The sequence below is a fragment of the Miscanthus floridulus genome, chromosome 3, assembly GCF_019320115.1.
Source record: "Miscanthus floridulus cultivar M001 chromosome 3, ASM1932011v1, whole genome shotgun sequence".
Lineage (NCBI taxonomy): Eukaryota > Viridiplantae > Streptophyta > Magnoliopsida > Poales > Poaceae > Miscanthus > Miscanthus floridulus.
In genome coordinates, this window is record NC_089582.1 from 108,879,553 (window position 1) to 108,899,233 (window position 19,681).

Consider the following 19,681-nt stretch of genomic DNA (forward strand, 5'->3'; position numbering starts at 1 on the left):
CTAAGCGTATCCGTACAGTAGAATCGCAGGTACTGACAAAAACAAGGACAGTTTTGAACTCCAAGACTTATCCTTGGGGTTTGCTAGCTATAGAATATTCTGGGTAGGATAGTTGTTTTGTTTATATCGCAGATCCATATGCACCAACTGGTACTTATTGGCACGAGCACCCGTGCACTACAAGCATAAATAATTGCATCACTATGGAAAGCCCAATCTCTAAAATACGATAGTCACAGAGAAATGTGCTCGGTACGTTTCAAACAGTCATCATTTACTTTGCATTGCTGCACTGAACAAAGTGGACACAAGTATATATATATACAAACGGTGACTAGAATCCTCGAAAAGAAGAAGGAAACGGTGACTAGGATAAGCTCGGAGAAATGTGCTCAATAAGTTTTAGCAAGTCATCATTTAATTTGTAGTGTTGCACTGAACATTGGAGTATGTGGCATAGCAAGGGGACGAGGACGATTACACTCATAAAAAAATGAGCACAAGAGTGTGACAACCTGAACTTAATTTAAGGATAGTGTAAAAAGAGCACATCATCTGTCAGATGAGCCAAAGAGAAGAAAGCAACATACACTAGCCTGCCGTATGAAGTAGAAGTCGAAATCAACATCCATGCTCAACCATTTATCCTTTGGCCAATAGCCCCATATCTAAGGATCTCATCTGCCACCTGCGCACTCAGGGGAATAACATTGAAAGTCATGACACAGTCAGACCTATTTGATCATGATTCATGATGATTTGTTTCCACAAAAAAAATGTCCGGTTTCATGCAAGAGATAGTACATAATCAAATCATATTGTCACTGAAGAATTCCTAGACGATCAGTATGCTAGATACCACGCTGGCTACTGTTGTAACAAGACTTATTCGTACTAATAATGCAATTATATCAAGTACTCCTGGTTACTGACCTTAAGTGCTGAACACTTCACCTTTGCACTGTTGATGAGTAGCATCCAAGTGTGCTATTTTTGAAAGCATAAGTTGATAATCTGCACATAGAAATCCACAGCTTGTCTATTGAAAGCCAAACAGAACACACCTCAAGGGCGCATCACCTTCCATTGCAAGCTCTTTTAATCAATAATTATGAGGATGCAATCTTATCCCTGAGCATATCACAAAAGGCAATTATCTCAGTTTTTGCTTTCAGAGCCACACAAAATCTGTTCCGTGAAAAGCCTCAGGCGCGAGTCCACTACGTCATAGCTATGTCATCCAAACCCAAGACCTTCATGAGAAATGTATACTCAAAGGCTGTCTCATCACAGTGCATGAAACGCCCGCCCTCACCGAAATGGCCACTTTGCATATTAGTTTTGAGAATAACTGACTGGGAACAGGATGTGCATGTGATATCTCTTACTTTTGCAACCCACTTAGCAGCTTCCCAAACTCCTACCCTGCCAAACAAAAATAATGAAAAACTGGCAAGGAAACTAACAATGATCAACTAAGAAGCCTACCCAAATACTGCGAATGCGAGGTGACAGGAAAAGGATAAATAAGTAAAAAAAAAAAACCCACAATTTCACGTGGAAAAAGTATATACATATGATCCATGCAGTCTACAAAAGAATCAATTTACTAGGGCAAAACCTTGTATCATTAAACGAGGCAGTCACCAGGACTGGAGGATAGCATACACCAGGTGCTAAGTTATCATAAGGAGAATAACTGCTGATCGCCTCAAATTCAGCTGGGATATTAGGGTCACCAAACTCTTCATAGTCCAAGACAGTGAGAGGCAAAGTAGGATCCAACATTGTGTTGCAGATATCAAGAAAAGGAACCTGTTTTAAGTAGAAATACATGTTAACCATAAATGAAAACCTGAACAAAATGAGTATTAGCAGAAGCATAAGTAGGGAGAGAAATCCCAGTACGAAATGGATCCATTTACTTGCCCAAGAATTTGTATGTCTAACTGAGCTGATTGACTTACCTTGAGAACTGCAGCAGAAAATAAGTCTGGAAGCATATTAATGACGGCGCCCACTAGCAGACCACCAGCACTACAGCCTATAGCACAAAGACGATTTTGGTGAACAAAGCCTTCCTTTATGAGATGCATACCACATGCAGCAAAATCTTGAATTGATTTTATCTTGTTAGCTTTGGTTCCTGCCATATGCCAAGATAAATCCCCTCCACCCCTACATGATTAGGCTCAAGAATTTAGTGCCTCATATAAAACAGAAGTTATCAATATAAACAAGAATTATCACAACAGAAAATGAATAGAAAATAATTTTATGTTCATATTGCAGAGCATTCCTGATATCAGTAGCTTGGTTGTTCACTTGTTCAGACCTCCAAGCAACTTTGGATGAAAACTAGAATTTCATGACCGCAAAACAACTAGTTTTGTAAATCTGTCCAGTGCCCCTGTAATAAGGAATGTTCAATGGGGAACTACATATGCCAGGACAGTAAATGACACATTGTTTTTGCCTGAGATGGAGCACCATTTATCCCAATATGTTAGCAAATAATGTCAAGGTCCTGCTGCTGGTGGCGGCGGCGGCCTACTTGGGCACGGGCGACGCAGTAGGAAGAGGGGAGGGCGTCGGCGCTGGGTAGGGAGAGGGAGGCGCAGGAGAGGGGAGATAGAGGAAAACCGAAGCTATTTCTTAGATTGGAATGGTTACAATGTCCCTATATTTATAGTCCTGAATGGACTTGCATCTCAAGTAAACTAAAGGAAGAAAGTCCTTATAGATTTGGACTTCTCTATCAAATCCCATCTAATCTTATTTCTAAACTGATCCTATTTCTTTCCTTTATTCTATATATATTCTCCGAGATTTGGACATTCGCGGCGTGGCGGAAGGCCGCCCCTCCTCTGGTCGCGCCCCCCTGGTGGCGCGGTCGGCCAGGGCATGGCCGGCCTGGGTCCCCCTCCTTGGCCCATCTATTTCGTCTCGGGGGCCTGTACTTAGGCTCGTGACAAACAATATCTTTAACAGAAACTAAAGGTTAAAATTGATGTACTGCTAAGATTCAGTGGATTAATGGATATGGATCCTTCTTTTTCTGTGGCATGCATTAACTCCTGGCCACTTATGCAGGAATGCTAAGCTGCTTGTTAAACAATCTTTTATATAAAATTCTGAAATATGGTGGCAACAGCAGTCACTGCAGCTCTGTAGCCTGAACGTACCTAACATCTGCAAATGCAAGAACCCAACCTCGAGAGAGGAGACTTAACCTCTGAGAACACCAGCTTTTGTCCAAATCTTCTCCATAAGCTCCATAACCGTATAAGATCCCAGGTGATTCTCCATGACAATGTGCTTCCCGTGAATACAGGATGACTAAAGGTATTGAAACACCATCATGTGATGTAACTTCAATCCTTTGACATGAGAATAGCTTGGAAAGATCACTCCAACTTTGTGAATTTTCAACAAGATGCAGGTTTTGTTGGATGCTTGAAGCATTGGATTGAAAGCCCAGGCTGCCTAGATTTGCAGAGGGGGTAGTTACTTCCTCTTGATGAAGGATGGTGAAAGTCCTTTTTCTCAAATCATAGTCCACAGTTAAGTCCGGTATCTGAGGCACACAAATTTAAAGATTTATAGGAACAAACTTTACAAAGCTGCAAGTCTGTACTGAATGATACATTGGTTAATAAAATAATTAGGCAGTTTAACATGATGAAAAAATATTGTTTAGCTGTACAAGTTCTGTGAAATGCGGTCAATTGTATGGTAAATGAAACTGCAGTAGCAATGTGAGTGGTACAATGGAATTCCCTAAGCTATATGCTCTAATAGTGTTAAATGAAGCATCAGATGTTGGAACTCAAGAAAAGGAGGTCTAATGATATCTGAAATAAAAATATTACACAAAATCACGTTTGACATATATAAGCAAAAGCTGTACCACAGGTGATGAAACAACTAGCCGATAAGTAGATGACATGAAATCATTGTTGGATCCAGCAACAATGCTGCATAACTCTGACGGTATGGGGAAAAACCATGGATTGAGATCATCAAGTTCCTTTGGCTCCTGCAGGATTCATAAAGCTATTAAATCTATCTGGTTGTTCTAGACTTGAGATTCACAAAATAGAAGCAACAAACTGTAATGATTAGTTCCTATAAGAAAAATCAAATACAGTTTATAATCCACAACTGTCATTAATAAACTTAAGACAATCCCAAATAAGTCAAAGCTTGCAACAGATGCTTTATAGTCTATAAGCAGACTCATATGAAATGTCTATGAATTCTATCTCACTAAAACAAACAATATTGCAAATGATACAAGGCAAGAAAATATACCTGAACATCAACATCAATTGGCATATTGATGGAGCAAAAAAGAGGAGTCCCATTCTTTTGAAGATAGAGAACTAAATTATCATGAAAAATGTCCATATCCTGAATGGTGCAGTCCGACGCAGGTAACGTCACAATCTAGAAACAGGCATGCAATCAACAACTTGGGAAAAAAATATCACCCTTAATTTGAAATAATATTGCCTACATAAAAAAACTGCTTATAGTTAACAACAATAATTCATCCATAACACAGAGAATTGTATTGAAGTTGTGTATTTCAAAGGCGGATGTGACCGGCATCTTTTGATATTAGAGATATCAAATTATCAATGTTACTGAATAAAAATATCATAACATTACTAATCTAATAGGCACTGCCTACATATCTCTTTTGTGCCCCAGCTATATGAACATATGTTCAACTTCCAAAGTGGAACTAAATCCACCAGTAATAAACTACAGAGAAAGAGAGACACCTGCCATCTATCCACCAGTGACTTTTCAGCCCTACACCTGGCCAGATAGTAGCCTTCAGTTGTCGTTTCGGTATCATTTACAGGAGCATTGGTAAGAATGTAAAAGAACCCATTGTGGTGCTCCAAAAAGTACTGAACTTTGTCAACACGTTTCCGTATAGGCCATAAGCCTTCTCTTAGATTATCAGATTCGATCACAAAAACCTGCAGACATAGAAGCAAAATATAATAATTAAGTATATATGCAAAAGGCCAGAAGATCAATGCTGCAAAGTGCATTGGGAATCAGAAAAAAGTTTGAAAAGAAACCTTCCTCAGATGATGTCCTAGTGTTAGAATTGACAGTCATATACTTAAAATCTTTTGTGCTTGTAATATCCACGCAACAGTTTGCATCTTTCTCTGTGAAAACTAGAAACCCTGCTTCGTCCGATTGCAACTTTTTACAGAAAACCCTGTCACATCACATGTAAACATTTTTAAAACAGAAAATGACCAAAACTGTTCAAGCTTCATATTAATAGAACATATGCCCTTGGCGGGAGAGAAATTACTGGTTAGGACGTAGAGTGTCATCACAGACAGTGTAAAATAAACTTTCACTGCTGCCAGCCCATGCTAAACTAACTATTCCCTTGTCTGGTGGACTAAAGATGACATGCTCAGACAGAAGATCTTTCACTTCAAGGGAAAATAGTTCACCCCCAGATGTATCAACTGTATATGCAAGAAACCTATGATCTGGAGAGATTCGACAAGTCCCAATGTGAACATAACCTGCACAATATCCAAAATAATAAATGTATGCAGACAAGCAACAAACATCCACATTTTGAAAAATCAGTAAACAGGAGCAAATAGGCATGGTGCAGAGGCTGGGTGATTTTTTTTCCATTATCTTTAAAGGAGCAAAATAATCAATGTATATGACACTATGCAGAAGTAGATCAGGTCAAGATAAGCATGTGGATAAACCTAGAAAGTAGCACCTACCATTTTTTTCTGCAACCTTGTTCCAGTCAAGCAACACTTGCTCCTTCTCTGAACCAGAAAGGTAATCAAGCAGAGTTCCTACCAGACCACTAGAAGGCCTCAGCTTCCTAGATAAAACAGGGTATTCCTTTCCCTCTGGAACATATTGATAATACAACCTGAATTCCAAAAAAATAAGTTATATATTCTAAGGTCTACCTCTGGCATCTTTTTGAGCAAGTAGAACTGTTCATCAAGTACTACGATTCATCATGTTGTACCATTAAATCTTGTACTATAAATATTTTAGCACTGAAAATTTGTGCTTGAAACGCAACATCATATAAAATTTGTTGTTTCCCACTTCCACTACATTTTTTGTTAGCACTAATTTGTTTTTTTTAATCTAAAGAGACACATAAAAATTGAAAAGCAACAAATTCAATCATATCCATATAGGGTATACAGACCATGCAAAATTTCCTAGGTACAGTTGTGTAAAATGCATTTAAGCACACTGTCTTACTCCTGCGACTGTGGAACTAACCAAACAATCCGAATACTTACCATCATACTTTCAAAACTCAAAGCTAAGCTAAACACAGACCTGTACATCTATCCTAGTGCTACTAAGTTGTTAGCATTTGAGTTCAGAAAACAGATGAATATCTAATCGACGAATTAAACAGTAGAAGTGCAAAATCTCATTTCTGACAGTTAATAATAACTAAATACGCACCACTAGACCAACGCCCTTAAATCGCCACAATTTAGAAAATCATGCCAATACATTCCCAGCCATACACATAGAACAAGTGAACAACGGCGCAGCGGAGTACGAACCAAGGGCCCCAGGGCTGAGGCGGTGTGGTGGCGGAAGCGGGCAACCGGGCGCGCATCTCGGCAGCGAGGCGCGCACGGAGGCCGCCGCCACCTGCGGAGCCGACGAAGGCGTCGGCATACGCGTTCTCTGCAGCGAGGAGGGCCTGGAGGTCCGGGTCGGAGGTGTCGCGCATCCAGTGGTACGGGTCGCTCCACGACCTCCCGTGCGCCGACACATTGAAGGGGACCTTCTTCGCCACAGGCAGCGTCGGGAGAGCTGTAGCTCTCGGGAGGTGCGGCTGCGAGGGGTGGAGGGAGCTGCGGCGGCAGGAAGTGGCGAAGAGGCGGAGGAACACGCCGGGGCACAGGCGCCGGCGGAGCATCGGCGCCGGTTTGAGAGATATTTGGCGAGAGACCACTATGGCAAAGCGGGCTTACGGAATGCCATCTAGCAACTGGGTTTCGCCAGGATGAGTGCGACACAGCCGCTAGGACGCTGTCCAGGAGAATTTAAAGCCTTTTATTTCTCTTCTACCCCTCGTTTCTCTCTTTTCCTTTCACGATCGTGATTGGGACGGACAGAACGGGAGCCACGAACGGATCAACCTCTCGGGCTCTTCTCCTCCGTCGCCGAGGTACCCCACGGCCGCCCGCTCGATCTGCCTTCCCACGCCCGGCCAACCCCCCGCAACCGCACGCTCCCCCATGCCCGCCCGCGCTCCGCGAGCTCCCCCACACCCGCCCGCTTCGCGCGCTCCCCCAAACTCCGCCCGGCCAAGCTTCTCCAAGCTCTGATGCAGTGCCAGTGACCTTCCCCATGGAATGCAGATGGAGTAACCTCGTTCTGTAAGATTCCTCTTTCCTCTTGTATTTATCTAACTCAGTTTGGGAAGCCAATACAGTCACCTCGTCCAATAGGTTTCTAACACGGTATAATTTTTACAATTTGTCCAGGCTCGATTCAGAGCCTGACGATAGTATAGATGCAGTAGAAGAAACTCCAGATATTGGTAGCAATGATCCGCCTCAGCTTGTAGATGAAACTCCAGATGTTGGCAATTCACAGGAAGCATGTGATTTTCTTGGTAGTTCACGGGCTGCAGGGCATTCTGGAGCTGTTAATTGGGAGGAACTACATATTGAAAACACATTTGATAGAGAAGGTGAGGGTATGCTAGATATAATTGATGAAGATCAGTTGTTTCATCTTTTGGGTTTGAGAGACGAGGGTGATGAGCATGATAAGCCTAGTGAGGCTGATGCTCAAGCTGCTGCTGAGAGGGACAGTATAGCTGAAAATAGAACTACTGACATTGATATTGACACAACTGGTGCTGCAATTCCAGTTGATGATCATGTGTCTGGGGAAGGACTGTATGCTTATGATCCTAACAACCCTTCTATGGATATTGGCACCGTGTATCCAAACATGCAGGAGTTTAGACTGGCCATGAAACAATTTGCAATAAATAAGGAGTTTGAATACCGCATAGTTAAAACAGATCCGACAAGGTACATTGCCAATTGCATAGATGATGCTTGCTCATGGCATATTAATGGGCGTAGACAACCTGATGGGTCCACCGTGAAGGTGTATAACTATTTATTGTTTCCTAACTATATGTCACCATTTTTTGTTTGTATATATCTTATATTTTTGCTATTTGCTTGTTGCAGGTTACAGCTTTGATTGCGAAACACGACTGTACTGCTAGCTCAAGGCGGTATACCACCACTCCAACAAGTATCTGGATGAAATCAAAGGCCATTCAGCACCTAAAGGACGATCCCACCATAGGCGCCAAACAAATGAGGGCAATACTAGAAAAAGAGCATAAATGTAAGATTACCTATGACACCGTATGGAAGGGAAGACAAATGCCCTGTGACAAGTTGTTTGGCACCTGGAAACAAAGCTTCCAAATGTTGTTCAATTGGAGGGTAGAGGTACTGCAGCGATCACCTGGAAGTATCATTGAAATTGGCGTAAAACAGGTAGATGGAGAATTGTACTTCCATAGATTTTTTTGTGCATTAAGTCCTTGCATTGAGGGCTTTTTAGAGGGTTGTAGGCCTTATGTTAGCATAGACTCAACAGCACTTAATGGTAGATGGAATGGGCATATGGCTGCGGCTACTGCTATAGATGGTCATAATTGGATGTATCCACTTGCTTTTGGTTTCATAGATGGTGAGACAATAGATAACTGGACTTGGTTTATGACTCAACTGCATAAGGCTATAGGACACCTACTAGTACTTGCTATCTGCACTGATGCATGCAAAGGGCTAAAAAACCATTAAAGATGTGTTCCCTCAAGCTAAACATAGAGAATGCTTTAGGCATCTAATGCAGAATTTTATTAAAAGATTTGGGGGAGATACATATTCAAAGATGTATCCTGCAGCAAGAACATATAGATCTAGAGTTTTCAAATATTTTTTCAACCAAGTTGTTTCAGCTAACCCTCAAATATTGGAATGGCTTGAAAACCATCACAAATTGTTATGGATGAGAAGTGCCTTCAACCCTGAAATCAAGTGTGATTATGTTACCAACAACCTTGCAGAGAGCTTCAATAATTGGATCAGAGATTGGAAAGATCTACCTATAGTTGAGCTTGCTGACAAGATTAGAGAGATGATAATGACACTGTTTCACAAGAGACGTGCAATTTCAGAGAGGCTTCATGGTAGAATCCTACTAGCAGTACTTCGATAATTGAGAGCAAGGACTAGGGGTTTAGGACACCTAACAGTTGTGAAGGCAGGTCCTTTTGCTGCAGAGATACATGACACAACCAGCACACATAATAGGCATGTTGTGAAGTCACATTTGCATAAATGTACATGTCTTCAGTGGCAGCACACTGGAAAACCTTGTGAGCATGCCTTGTGCCTCATAACAGTACAACAAAGTATTGATGTCAGGATGGAAGACTTCGTTCATGATTATTACTCTCTGGAGAGGTTCAAGAATGCTTATAAGAGACTGATAGAACCTCTTCCAGATAAGACCCAGTGGCCTGATGTTGAGCTTGACTTTGCTGTTAAAGCACCATTAGCTAAAAGACCTGCTGGAAAGCCCAGAAAATTGTGAATCAAAGGATGTTTGGAAGGGGGAAAAGGTGGAATGAGCAAAAAAGATGCAAAGGATGCTGTCAATCAGGCCGATAAAGATGCAGAATTGGAAGCCCAGGAAGCTGCTATGGGAAAGAGGCAACTGATCATGGGAAAAAGGAAGTGCAAGGGATGCGGTGAGTTGGGTCATGGAGAAACTAGCTACAAGTGCAAACTTAATGGGACAAAGAAAAGGTAGCATCTTTTGTTCTTCATTTTATTTATTGACTGATTGCACCATGCTATTTTAAATATTTGTTTATTATTTTCCTCTACAGGAAAAGGAAGCCCAGGAAAAATACTACTAAATATGGGCCAAATGCTAAAATCCCAACAAAAAGGACAAAGAGGCAAGATAAGGAGCCTGAAAATCCTACTGTACAATCTGACCATGCAACTGTGCAAGATGAAAATGCATCTGTGCAAGCTGAAAATGATACAGCTATAGTGCCATTTGTTCAGGAAACAGCTATAGTGCCATTTGTTCAGGAAACTTCAATAGTATTCACTAGCCCCATCAGACCAACCAAGAAAACAATCTTGCAAGAGAGCCCAATTAGGCTAACAAGAGGGTAAACATAGTGACGACATCCATCTATTCTTCTTGAGAATTACAATGTTCAGTTACTAAATTGATTTATTCCTTTTTTTCAGCCGATTGGCATTCTTGCTAGGAGAAGGCACAGAAGTCCAGCCTACTGATATCGATGGGTCGCCCAGCACCACTCAAGGAACACCAAGAAAGAAGAAAACGACAGCCAAGAAGTTGGTCCCAAGGAGAATGAAAAATATCTAAGAACCTATGTCATTTTCAAAACATATGTTTGATGAACCTGTGTCCTGTATGAACTTAATTGTATGAGTTAGTGTGGTTTGTGAACCTTTTCCATTTTAAAACATGTGTGCTACCAGACTTGTGTGTTTGTGAAACTTAATTATATGTTGAATGCTTTCTTATGAACCCTATGCCATTGGCACAGCTGATACATTTTGGTACCAAGTCTGCCATTGGATAGCTGGTTCATCAAACAAATTGTATGGCTGCATGGCTGCTGATTGATAACACTGTAATGGCTGCTGATTTATTCGCTGGGGTTATCACTGGAATTTATTCGTAGGGTCTGGTGGTCGAGCTAGATAACACTGCATGGCTGCTGATTGATGATCAGCAGCTTCCACCACCACATTCCCTTCGAGTTGGTGCCATTGTATGTTGCAAATTGTCACCTTCACTTTCAATTTTTCAGTCTTACATTTTTCCATCTTAAGGTGCCATTGTATGTTGCAAATTGTATGTTGCTTGGACATGGATTGTTCTGCTTGCAACATGCTGTAAAACCTGCATTACTGTAAATTATTTCTCCTTGGTGGACTCCAAGTAAGACAGGAACTATATTTCCATGTCACTACACACTACTCCCTCTGTCCATCAATGTAGGATATATTTTGATGAAGTCTTCAAAAGGAGGTTACCACCTTTAACTGTTTTCAATAGATTATCAGTTGCTACAAAATACACAAGATCCTTGCCTAATACAACCCAAACAACTAGAGACCCAAACTTGGAGTCCAAATACAACTCCACAGCCCTGGCCAACCTCTATACAGAGATTAGGCTGGCTATACATAACATTGCAGCAACAGAGAAAATAATTTGTCACTTGAGAACATAACATTTCATTGATTCATTGGCACAGCTGATACATTTTGGTACTAAGTACACAAGATTCATCCACTCCTCACAATTGCATACAAATTGCTAACTAACACTAGTCCACAGACAAGAATCAAATACTTCAGCAACATTGCTATCTCCCTAAGCTGCTTTACTTGTTCATCATAGTTTGATTCTCCAGAATTTGGCTTGTCTTCGACAATTGGCCGCAACTTAGTAGACTCGAAAACAGGTTGATAATCTGGAGGCACCAATTTTTGGTCAACCAAGTATTGCTCATATCCCTCTTCCCACTCCCAAAATGGACAGCCAGCACCTTCTCTCTGTCACCACATGAATGGAAATCAATCAAATTGATTCAGTCATCAAATCACACAGCAAGGACTACATAAAGAATTTGCAGCTAACCATTCTCACCGTTCGAGTTGGACAAACATAGAACTGGCGATCATAGTTCTTCTCTGTCTTCGATGTACAGACCTTCAAAAACCGACACATACAGTCTGGGCAATGAATAAGAGGGATTTCATTGTTTGAAATCATTCGGCTTCGCGGTATTGTGTACTTGTTCGTCCTTGTGGGCGTCGTTGCCGTGGTGTGGTCCATGGCCGGCGTGGAGGCACTGCTGCCGCGCCAAGGAGAGCTGGAGCTGGCCATGGCTTGCAGGCCGTGCAGGCGAAGCTTGGCCAGGCGGGCGCGGGGGAGCTCGTGGAGCGCGGGCGGGCGTGGGGGAGCACGCGGTTGTGGGGGCTTGGCCGGGCGTGGGAAGGCGGATCGAGCGGGCGGCCGTGGGGTACCTCAGCGATGGAGGAGAAGAGCCCGAGAGCTCGATCCGTTCGTGGCTCCCGTTCCGTCCGTCCCAATCGCGACCGTGAAAGAAAAAGAGAGAAGGGAGGGGTAGAAGGGGAATAAAAGGCTCTAAATTCCCTCGGATGGCATCCTAACGGTTGTGTCGCACTTGATAATGGCATCCTGGCGAAGCCCCGTTGCGGGATGGCATTCCGTCGAAGCCCACTTCCCGTAATGGTCTCTCACCAAATATCTCCCGGTTTGATGGTTTCGCTTTGCACTGGGCTACTGCAGTTTGCTCTTTGGTCTTTGCTGCGGAAGGAGTGGGCTGGGCCTGCTGCCCTGCTGATGCTGGGTTTTGTTAAGGTTCAGGCGTTCAGGGTGTTGTATTTTGAAACTCAAGCAGCACAACCCAGCCTGAAAAGCCCGAGTCCCACGCATGTTTTTTTGGTAGTAGCAGCAGCAGCAGCCGCCATCACTTGTTTATAAAAAAAAAAGTTATACTGCCTCTATCAAAAAAATTACCAATTCCAAAAAAAGGTGCAATTCTTATTTTTTTCAGAAGTAAAATGATTGAAAGGTTGATCAAAATATATATAAAAAATGCTAATATTTATTATATAAAATAAGTATTATTAAATTAATTATGAAATATATTTTTTATTAACCATAGTTTGAATATATAAATATTAATACTATTCAATGTCAATTTGGTAAAGCTAAGTTAGTTTAACTTGCACAAGTCCTATAGTTATGTTCTTTTTTGAATGGAAATAGTATATAACAAAGAAATAACAATAAAATTTTCAAATAGTTAAATTCTTATGACGTATACATTCTTTACCGTGTACATAATTAATGATGATACAACAAATACAACCACAATTAGCGTTCAAAATATAAGCGATCTCAAATATCTGTCCCATTATGCATTAATAAAAGCATAGGTTAATTTGATATATACCATTACAAATGTCACATTTTAAAGATATATCTTTATTATTATTCATGACACTAGTAGATTGGCGCGCGCATCCGCGCGCCTGTGTGCCTGTAAATGGAGATTTTGTGTAACAATGGGCGTGTTAGAAATCTAAGTGAACTAAGTATAAAGTTGAAAGCAGTACAATGTTCAAGTGCGCAATACATGTATGAAACTGAACTGTTCCATGGATTTAGTATATTATGAATTGAAGACTTAGAAAAAAGTCATCTAGCCCTGAATCATTTATCCTTTACTCATCCTTGACACAACAAAGCAGTACAATGAAGAAAAGCTAGCTGATCTACATAGAAGAGTCTATACAATAGTAGACAATATCCTGGTCATACACAAGGCCCTCAGAATATGTTCAACCAGCTACACAAGCATATCTCGCTTACATTTATGGTTATGGAGATCATGGCGGTCTCCTCTTCAGCCTTTTTGAGATCAGTTCATGGTAATCTTCTTTTAAGACTCCCTTGGATAAGTGCACAAAAGTATAGAAGAAGCTGAGGAGCCAAGTTATATATACGTAAAATTGAACGCAGATGTTGATCAATGGCTGGCCATTTGTTTGGGGGCTTCAATGTGTGGCCTCTTAATGAGCAGCCTGTGTCCTGCAACAATAAATAATGGATGACCACAACGTCCATAATCTGTGTAGTGTTGACGTTGTTTAAGATCGATATGACGAACCGGACAAATTGACATCAATCTGAAAATGAAGAGCAAGCAAATTTGAGATGTTAACGCCATTGAAGTGCACCCTTAATGTGTTAGCTGTCTATGTATATTGTATGTATACCCTACAAAAGTAAATGGAAATGGCAGTAGATACCTATGTCATGAATAGAACCTAGAATTGTATATGAAACAACACTGCTAAAAAAAACAGTTTCCGATGTGGGCAATCTGATTTGCCTTTCTATCTGCAAGGATAGCTTGGGAAAAACTTGTCTTCTTAACCGCCTTAGAGTCTTAAGCAACATGTCAGAGTTCCTATGAATTCCATTCGAATCCAAGAGGTTTTCATTACAGAAATTCTTAGTATGTTCCTCTAATTAGTTACATCATCAGTTAACTGAGCTATATTATCTTATGATACGTGTACTATATATAACATATCAGGCACGGATCAACTTAACTACTGGTGCATCCAGAATATGGAGAAGGAAAAATAAGGCAAAGATGAGGTCAGTAAAGCAGCAAAACAGCACTAACCAAAGCTTTTTTTTCCTGGACACTGCATTGAACCTTAGTGGAACTTACTTCGATATAGACAAGGTTCCTCCTTTGTAGCTTCATTACTAATCTTTTCTAAATGTAATTTAGAGGCAGACATGGCAGCACATTCTTTAACCAGTTGGACATTTTAAGTGAGAGTGTTCAGTGTAGTTGAATGGTGCTCATAACCAACTATATTTAAGATTAACTGGAAGCTGCAGGTTGGGCCTAACTATTTTGCAGGAGTCACGCTGTTGCAATTAGACCTCTTTTTGCATAGTAGTGCTGTGAGTTCGTCGCTGTGAGTTCGTCAACACGAGTTCATAAGGAAATAAATGGGAAAATAAACTATTTATTACTTTTTCCCCAACCGTGACCAACAACAGCATCACTGAAACTATAAAGATTTTGTATTGTTTGCAACAGTCACCAACAACAGTTTTCTAGCAGCAGTTCCATCTATGACTATTATCTAAACCGAACTATAAACTGCTGAGTCCACTATCATCATCATTAGTTGAATTATAAACTAATAACTTCTATCAATATCTGTAATTACTACAGGCAAAGTTATATATGCAGGATGATCTGCTTAATTTTCTATTAGCACCAAACCCATGATTGATGGCTGAAACTTAACAGAGTTTATCAAACTTGGTGGCCCTTTCAGTCCACTTAGCTAACTAAGGTTCCTGAGGTAGTTTTCTATCTACATGCACACATATTCTATACAACATGTTGTAGGAGTGTCAAACATTCGTAAATAAACTAATCCATGAGCTCTAGGATCTATCAAAGTCAAAGGCAATGGATTCTGATGTCCCAATTATTTAATAACCAAACAACTCAACTGAAATACATGGAGTACGTAAATTTAGAGCAACAACTAATGTTGCTGATGAATCGATCATCAGCTGACTTCCCCTTATCTAGCATATTTTCTTAGAAACTATGCCCACAAAACATGTGCAGCTCGGCTGTAGTTTGCAAACATCATGTGAAGCAAAACGAAACACAGAGATAAGTTAGAAAATAAGTTCAGCTAGGGAACTCATACTCATTTATGTTGTACATCATTTTGGGATAGGGAGCAGAAATAGGAAGTTGAAATCATGACGTATGGAAGCAAACAAAAGACCTCCTATTTGGAGAACCAAAGACACATGTACTGAAGTAAATTAAAAACAATAAAGAAAATTAACCTTTAGGCAGCAGGGTAGCAGCTGACATCTGTGATCAGCTAAACAAACCTTGAGCGGTATATTGGAGGAAGCTAGAAAATAAAATCAGGAGCTCATTAGACCTGTATTTATGAAAACTCTAAACATTTCAACTATACTACTGAATTCGAAGCATATGTGCTGTAGTAGCCGACGAATTTTTGGAAATGTTGTCGCTCACAACAGAACATTGATTCAATTATCATGTAATAAAAACGCTATGCATGGCAACTGAAAAAACAAGTAGATGTTGGTTCTGTCCTGCATGGAATGGCTAGCCTGTGTGATGTAATAAACTGGAATGATTGTAAGGTAATATAATGCATGATAAAAGAAAAAGGCCTTATAGCTGTTTGACTTTATCGGACAAATAGAACAACGATGCATAGTGGGTCCCTTAATGGCAGCATGGTTCGTTCTAGATGGTCAAAATCCTATAGCTCACATTGACGCAAATTGCAGGAAAGCAATGAGCTATAAATAAACAATAGCGGTACTGTTGTACAACTATTTATACAGCGTATATGTTGAGATAAGTCATAAGTGGGTCGGCAGCGGCAAGGAGCATGTACTGCACGATAGTTAGATAAGCATATTTGGACCAGCTCAAACTTGATACCATCTTCAATTAGAGGAACTGGAAACTACGAAATCCAATAAGATATCCAAAACAATTTGGAATTTGATTCTGAATATCTTCATGCCATCTGAACACATATTACACCTTATTTGAACACAGAAAACAAAGGAAAGGACATATATATGAGTACATAAGTAGGCAGCATTTCGATCTATTATTATGAAATAATCTAAACTAACATCTAAGGAAGGCAGAGAAAGTGGATAACATACCAAAACGATGAACTGAACCCTAGGTGTCCTCCCGAGGATTGAGTAGGTGTTCCCCCTGGATGATTAAGGGAGCCCAACCTACAAAATAAAGCCATATTAGAATTGGCGTCGAAAAATATGATGACGCAACAAATCTCTTTTGATTTCATTTTGTGCATTTTTTGAGGTACACGATAGAGCGAAGGACTAACTGGATAATTAGTCAATTTCGTTGCATCATCTTAGACAGCAAGCAGTTGCATAGAACTTAGAATTTACGAATGTATCGGGAAATAGGTAGAACTGATAAAGGAGATGGTGCGAAAATACCAATAATCAAGAAACATGATCAATCTTCCTCTGAAATCATCAAATTCTCCAATAAAAACCGGCATCAACAAATCTTGTCATGGAGAGACCTGCGTTGGCAGCTGCCACCTGAGAAAAGGTAACCACATATTACCTGAGAACCTGAAGACAAAAGGAAGGTGAACTAAGACCATTAGGAATTGATAAGCTAAACTTTGGGTGGCAAGCATGTAGCTTATCAAGCTCTCCAGAGTATTAGCACATATATTTAAAGTTAACTTCTGAGGCAAATATGTGGACTGCTATATCTGGAATGACCATAGGCATGAATAGTGTAGCATGGCATATACAAAACTCAGGATGTTAGTAACAGTAACAACATGCTATTAGTATGATTCCCGTATACAAAAACCAAATTTGATAGCGCAAGATTATTGACATCTCAGTGTTATAATATGTCTGCTTCAAAAAACAAAAACACATACACTGGCACTGATATATGCAGAAAAGAGATTGAGACTGAATTTTCTAGACTCAGTATCTGCTCCATGCACCGAAAAGAAACATTCCTTATTATAAATGAGGCATCTGGCAAGTTGCCAACCTGTGAAGCAACCGTGTTATGGTTTATCCTAACACAGTTCTGTTTTTAATCTGCACTATTTTCATCCAGCATCATAGTTTAAAGGGAGGAGGGTAAGGCACCTGGTGGCGGAGATCGATAGCATCTTTTTCACCTTGGCTGCTCCATTTGCATCCATAGAAAAAAGAAGATGGAGTATGGATCTACAGAGAGGAGAAGATAGAGCACCATAGAAATGCCCCTGTTCTTGCCCAATCCAGAACCCTAGAAATCAAAATCCCCAAATATCAGTACATCCCCTAACCATAACGCAAAGAGATAAGGCCATTTACTTACCTAAGACGCCGACGGACCAGTGGATCATGTGATTCCAAATATCCTGTGGGGGAACTAACGGATCCGGCCATGGAGGCACTGGATCCAGTCATGGAGGCCCCCGATGAACCCCAGCAAAGGTGGACGACAAGCACGCAGATCTCCGGTTGACCCCAGCGCCGGAGTGTGAAGGAGAAGAGGAGCAAGGGAGGGAGGCCGCCTTTACCTGGGGTCTGCTCGCGCCGGGTGGTCGCCGAGCCGCCCGCGCCGGCGGACGCTCGGCGGCCTCCACACCGGCGCCCTCGCCAGCCACGCCGCGCCAGGGCTGTGCTCCGCCCGCACCCCGCGACCAGCGGCGTGGCCGTAGCCGGTGCATCGCCGTGGGAGAGAAGGAGAGGAAGGGGAGGCGCGAGCGGCGGCGGCGGCATCCGTGCGAGCCACGGGAGGAGTGGGGGAGAACGGGGAAGTGATGAGGCCGACTCTTTTTTTTTCCTATAGAAGGATCTGGACCCAAAATCGGAAGCCGCAGTATATATTTGATGGATTGGCTCCAGAGCAGAAGCCGGATTATGCTGAGAGAATTACACGGGAAGCTAGTGGATGCCAATAAAGAGTGGTCGAAGCTGAGAAGCTGTCGCAGAAGCTGTTGCTTCGAGCGATCTGGGCCACCAAACGCGTGATCGGACGGCCGAGGCTATTTTGGGCGACGTGGAGGGTGGCGCAGGCGGAGGAGCTGGCCATCTTTTTGGCTTTTAAATTAAAAGTATGTCGCTATAGTTTCGCAAGCGTCGAACATATACCATTACTTACTCTTCAATGCATTTTTTTTAGAATTTGTGGTCAAAACTGCCTTTGTCTCTTTTCCTCCTAGCGGGCCCTCGACCCTTCTAAACCCTATGAGGCCTTGTTACAATCCTATCTAGGCCCGTTTTTTTTTACAACATATCTAGGCCCGTTGACAAGGGTGAGCGAGGTGAGCACCCGTGCACGGCCCCCATCTCCGCGCACAACAGGGGACAAGCTTGTTTGGTTGCATATCCAAATGACTGTGTAGTGTCTTGTGATGTATAAACCATGCATATTACATGGCACGGTTGTGACAGTAGGTTAGTGTCTTCACTCGTTGGTCATTAAACAGGTATCCCATTGGTGCATGGTTCTTTTATTTTCATCACTTTCTCAGTAGAATGTAGTGCCTCTGTACATACGACCAACCTAGTAGTCTAGCACTAGCACACTACAAATGTTTTTCACATGCCAACATGGTCTCGATTTGGGCAACCGAGAAGGTTAGTGATTTTGTTGGAATATCTATCCTAGCAAGCAAGCCTTTAATTACATATTGAAGTTATATAATTAATTAATTAATTGTATTTCTTGTTTATACTGTATCTGAATATGGTAAAGTTTAGGCCCCAACTGGCATTTGGCTTTTAGGTCCTCAAATTTCTGGAGACAGCCTTGCTTGTATTTATCTTCAATAAATAATTCATATGTATTAAGGTGAATTGAAGTATAAAATTAACTATTTTTCATTCTAATTCACTTCAACACAAAAATTAACATGTAAGTTAAGATGGATACAAGTAAAAAAACAAACCAACCCTAAAGAGATAGCAGACAAAACCTAGTGCCGATTCTATCACCTACACTACCAAGCAAGCAAAAGCCCCCATCTCGCTTTTTTGGCCCAGCACTCGGCCTAAACCAGTGATTCAAACTAGAAACGCACCATCGTCGTTCATCCTCACGATCGCGCACATGCGCTCCACCACCCCGCGCCTACCATGGGGCCCACTGGCCACCGCCATCAGCGCGTTCGCCACCCTTCCCCCGCCCCCCCGGCACACACGACGCTGCCTCACTGTCACTGGTCACCAGCCTCTGTGGCTCACTAGCAGTAGCTCATACGAGATCAACAGACGCGGCCGCCCGGGCCCATAGGCGATCGGTCCACGGTCCGGCTCTCCAGTCCATCGCATCAACTCGGCGAACCAAATCGCCGGCTAGTGGTGGCAGACCGCCGCCGCTCCATTAGGGCGTGTT

The 19,681-nt window shown here is 41.7% G+C and overlaps 1 protein-coding gene, 1 long non-coding RNA gene and 1 pseudogene across 8 annotated transcripts; 1 reads left to right on the forward strand and 2 right to left on the reverse strand.

Moving 5' to 3' along the window:
• Positions 1-368: 368 nt before the first annotated feature.
• On the reverse strand, positions 369-7,059 carry LOC136546422 (uncharacterized). The gene is made up of 12 exons (XM_066538400.1): positions 6,606-7,059; positions 5,784-5,941; positions 5,345-5,567; positions 5,103-5,245; positions 4,791-4,993; positions 4,315-4,449; positions 3,911-4,039; positions 3,186-3,577; positions 1,968-2,178; positions 1,622-1,815; positions 934-1,425; positions 369-688 (listed from the first exon to the last, which is right to left on the reverse strand). The coding sequence occupies exons 1-11, from the start codon at positions 6,965-6,967 to the stop codon at positions 1,221-1,223; spliced, it is 2,355 nt and encodes a 784-aa protein (XP_066394497.1). The 5' UTR covers positions 6,968-7,059; the 3' UTR covers positions 369-688; positions 934-1,220.
• Positions 7,060-7,401: 342 nt separating this feature from the next.
• Positions 7,402-10,500, forward strand: LOC136544198 (uncharacterized; annotated as a pseudogene).
• A 2,822-nt stretch (positions 10,501-13,322) lies between these two features.
• LOC136542052 (uncharacterized) lies at positions 13,323-18,364 on the reverse strand. Of its 7 annotated transcripts, none has more exons than XR_010780567.1 (5): positions 17,657-18,364; positions 17,443-17,584; positions 16,759-16,899; positions 13,850-16,527; positions 13,323-13,770 (listed from the first exon to the last, which is right to left on the reverse strand). It is a non-coding gene; the product is annotated as an uncharacterized lncRNA (long non-coding RNA). The 7 variants fall into 7 exon arrangements; XR_010780570.1 differs by having other exon boundaries at positions 13,323-13,868; positions 15,580-16,527; positions 17,657-18,359; XR_010780569.1 differs by having other exon boundaries at positions 13,323-13,959; positions 15,580-16,527; positions 17,657-18,359.
• Positions 18,365-19,681: the final 1,317 nt, after the last annotated feature.

Bases quoted from the DNA above. Each gene is read 5' to 3' on its own strand.
- LOC136546422 (XM_066538400.1), bottom strand. From the start codon at position 6,967: ATGCTCCGCCGGCGCCTGTGCCCCGGCGTGTTCCTCCGCCTCTTCGCC. The intron at 4,994-5,102 runs AAGGTTTCTTTT...TATGTCTGCAGG, and splicing joins CACTAGGACATCATCTGAGG to TTTTTGTGATCGAATCTGAT. The intron at 1,816-1,967 runs GTAAGTCAATCA...TACTTAAAACAG, and splicing joins TTTCTGCTGCAGTTCTCAAG to GTTCCTTTTCTTGATATCTG.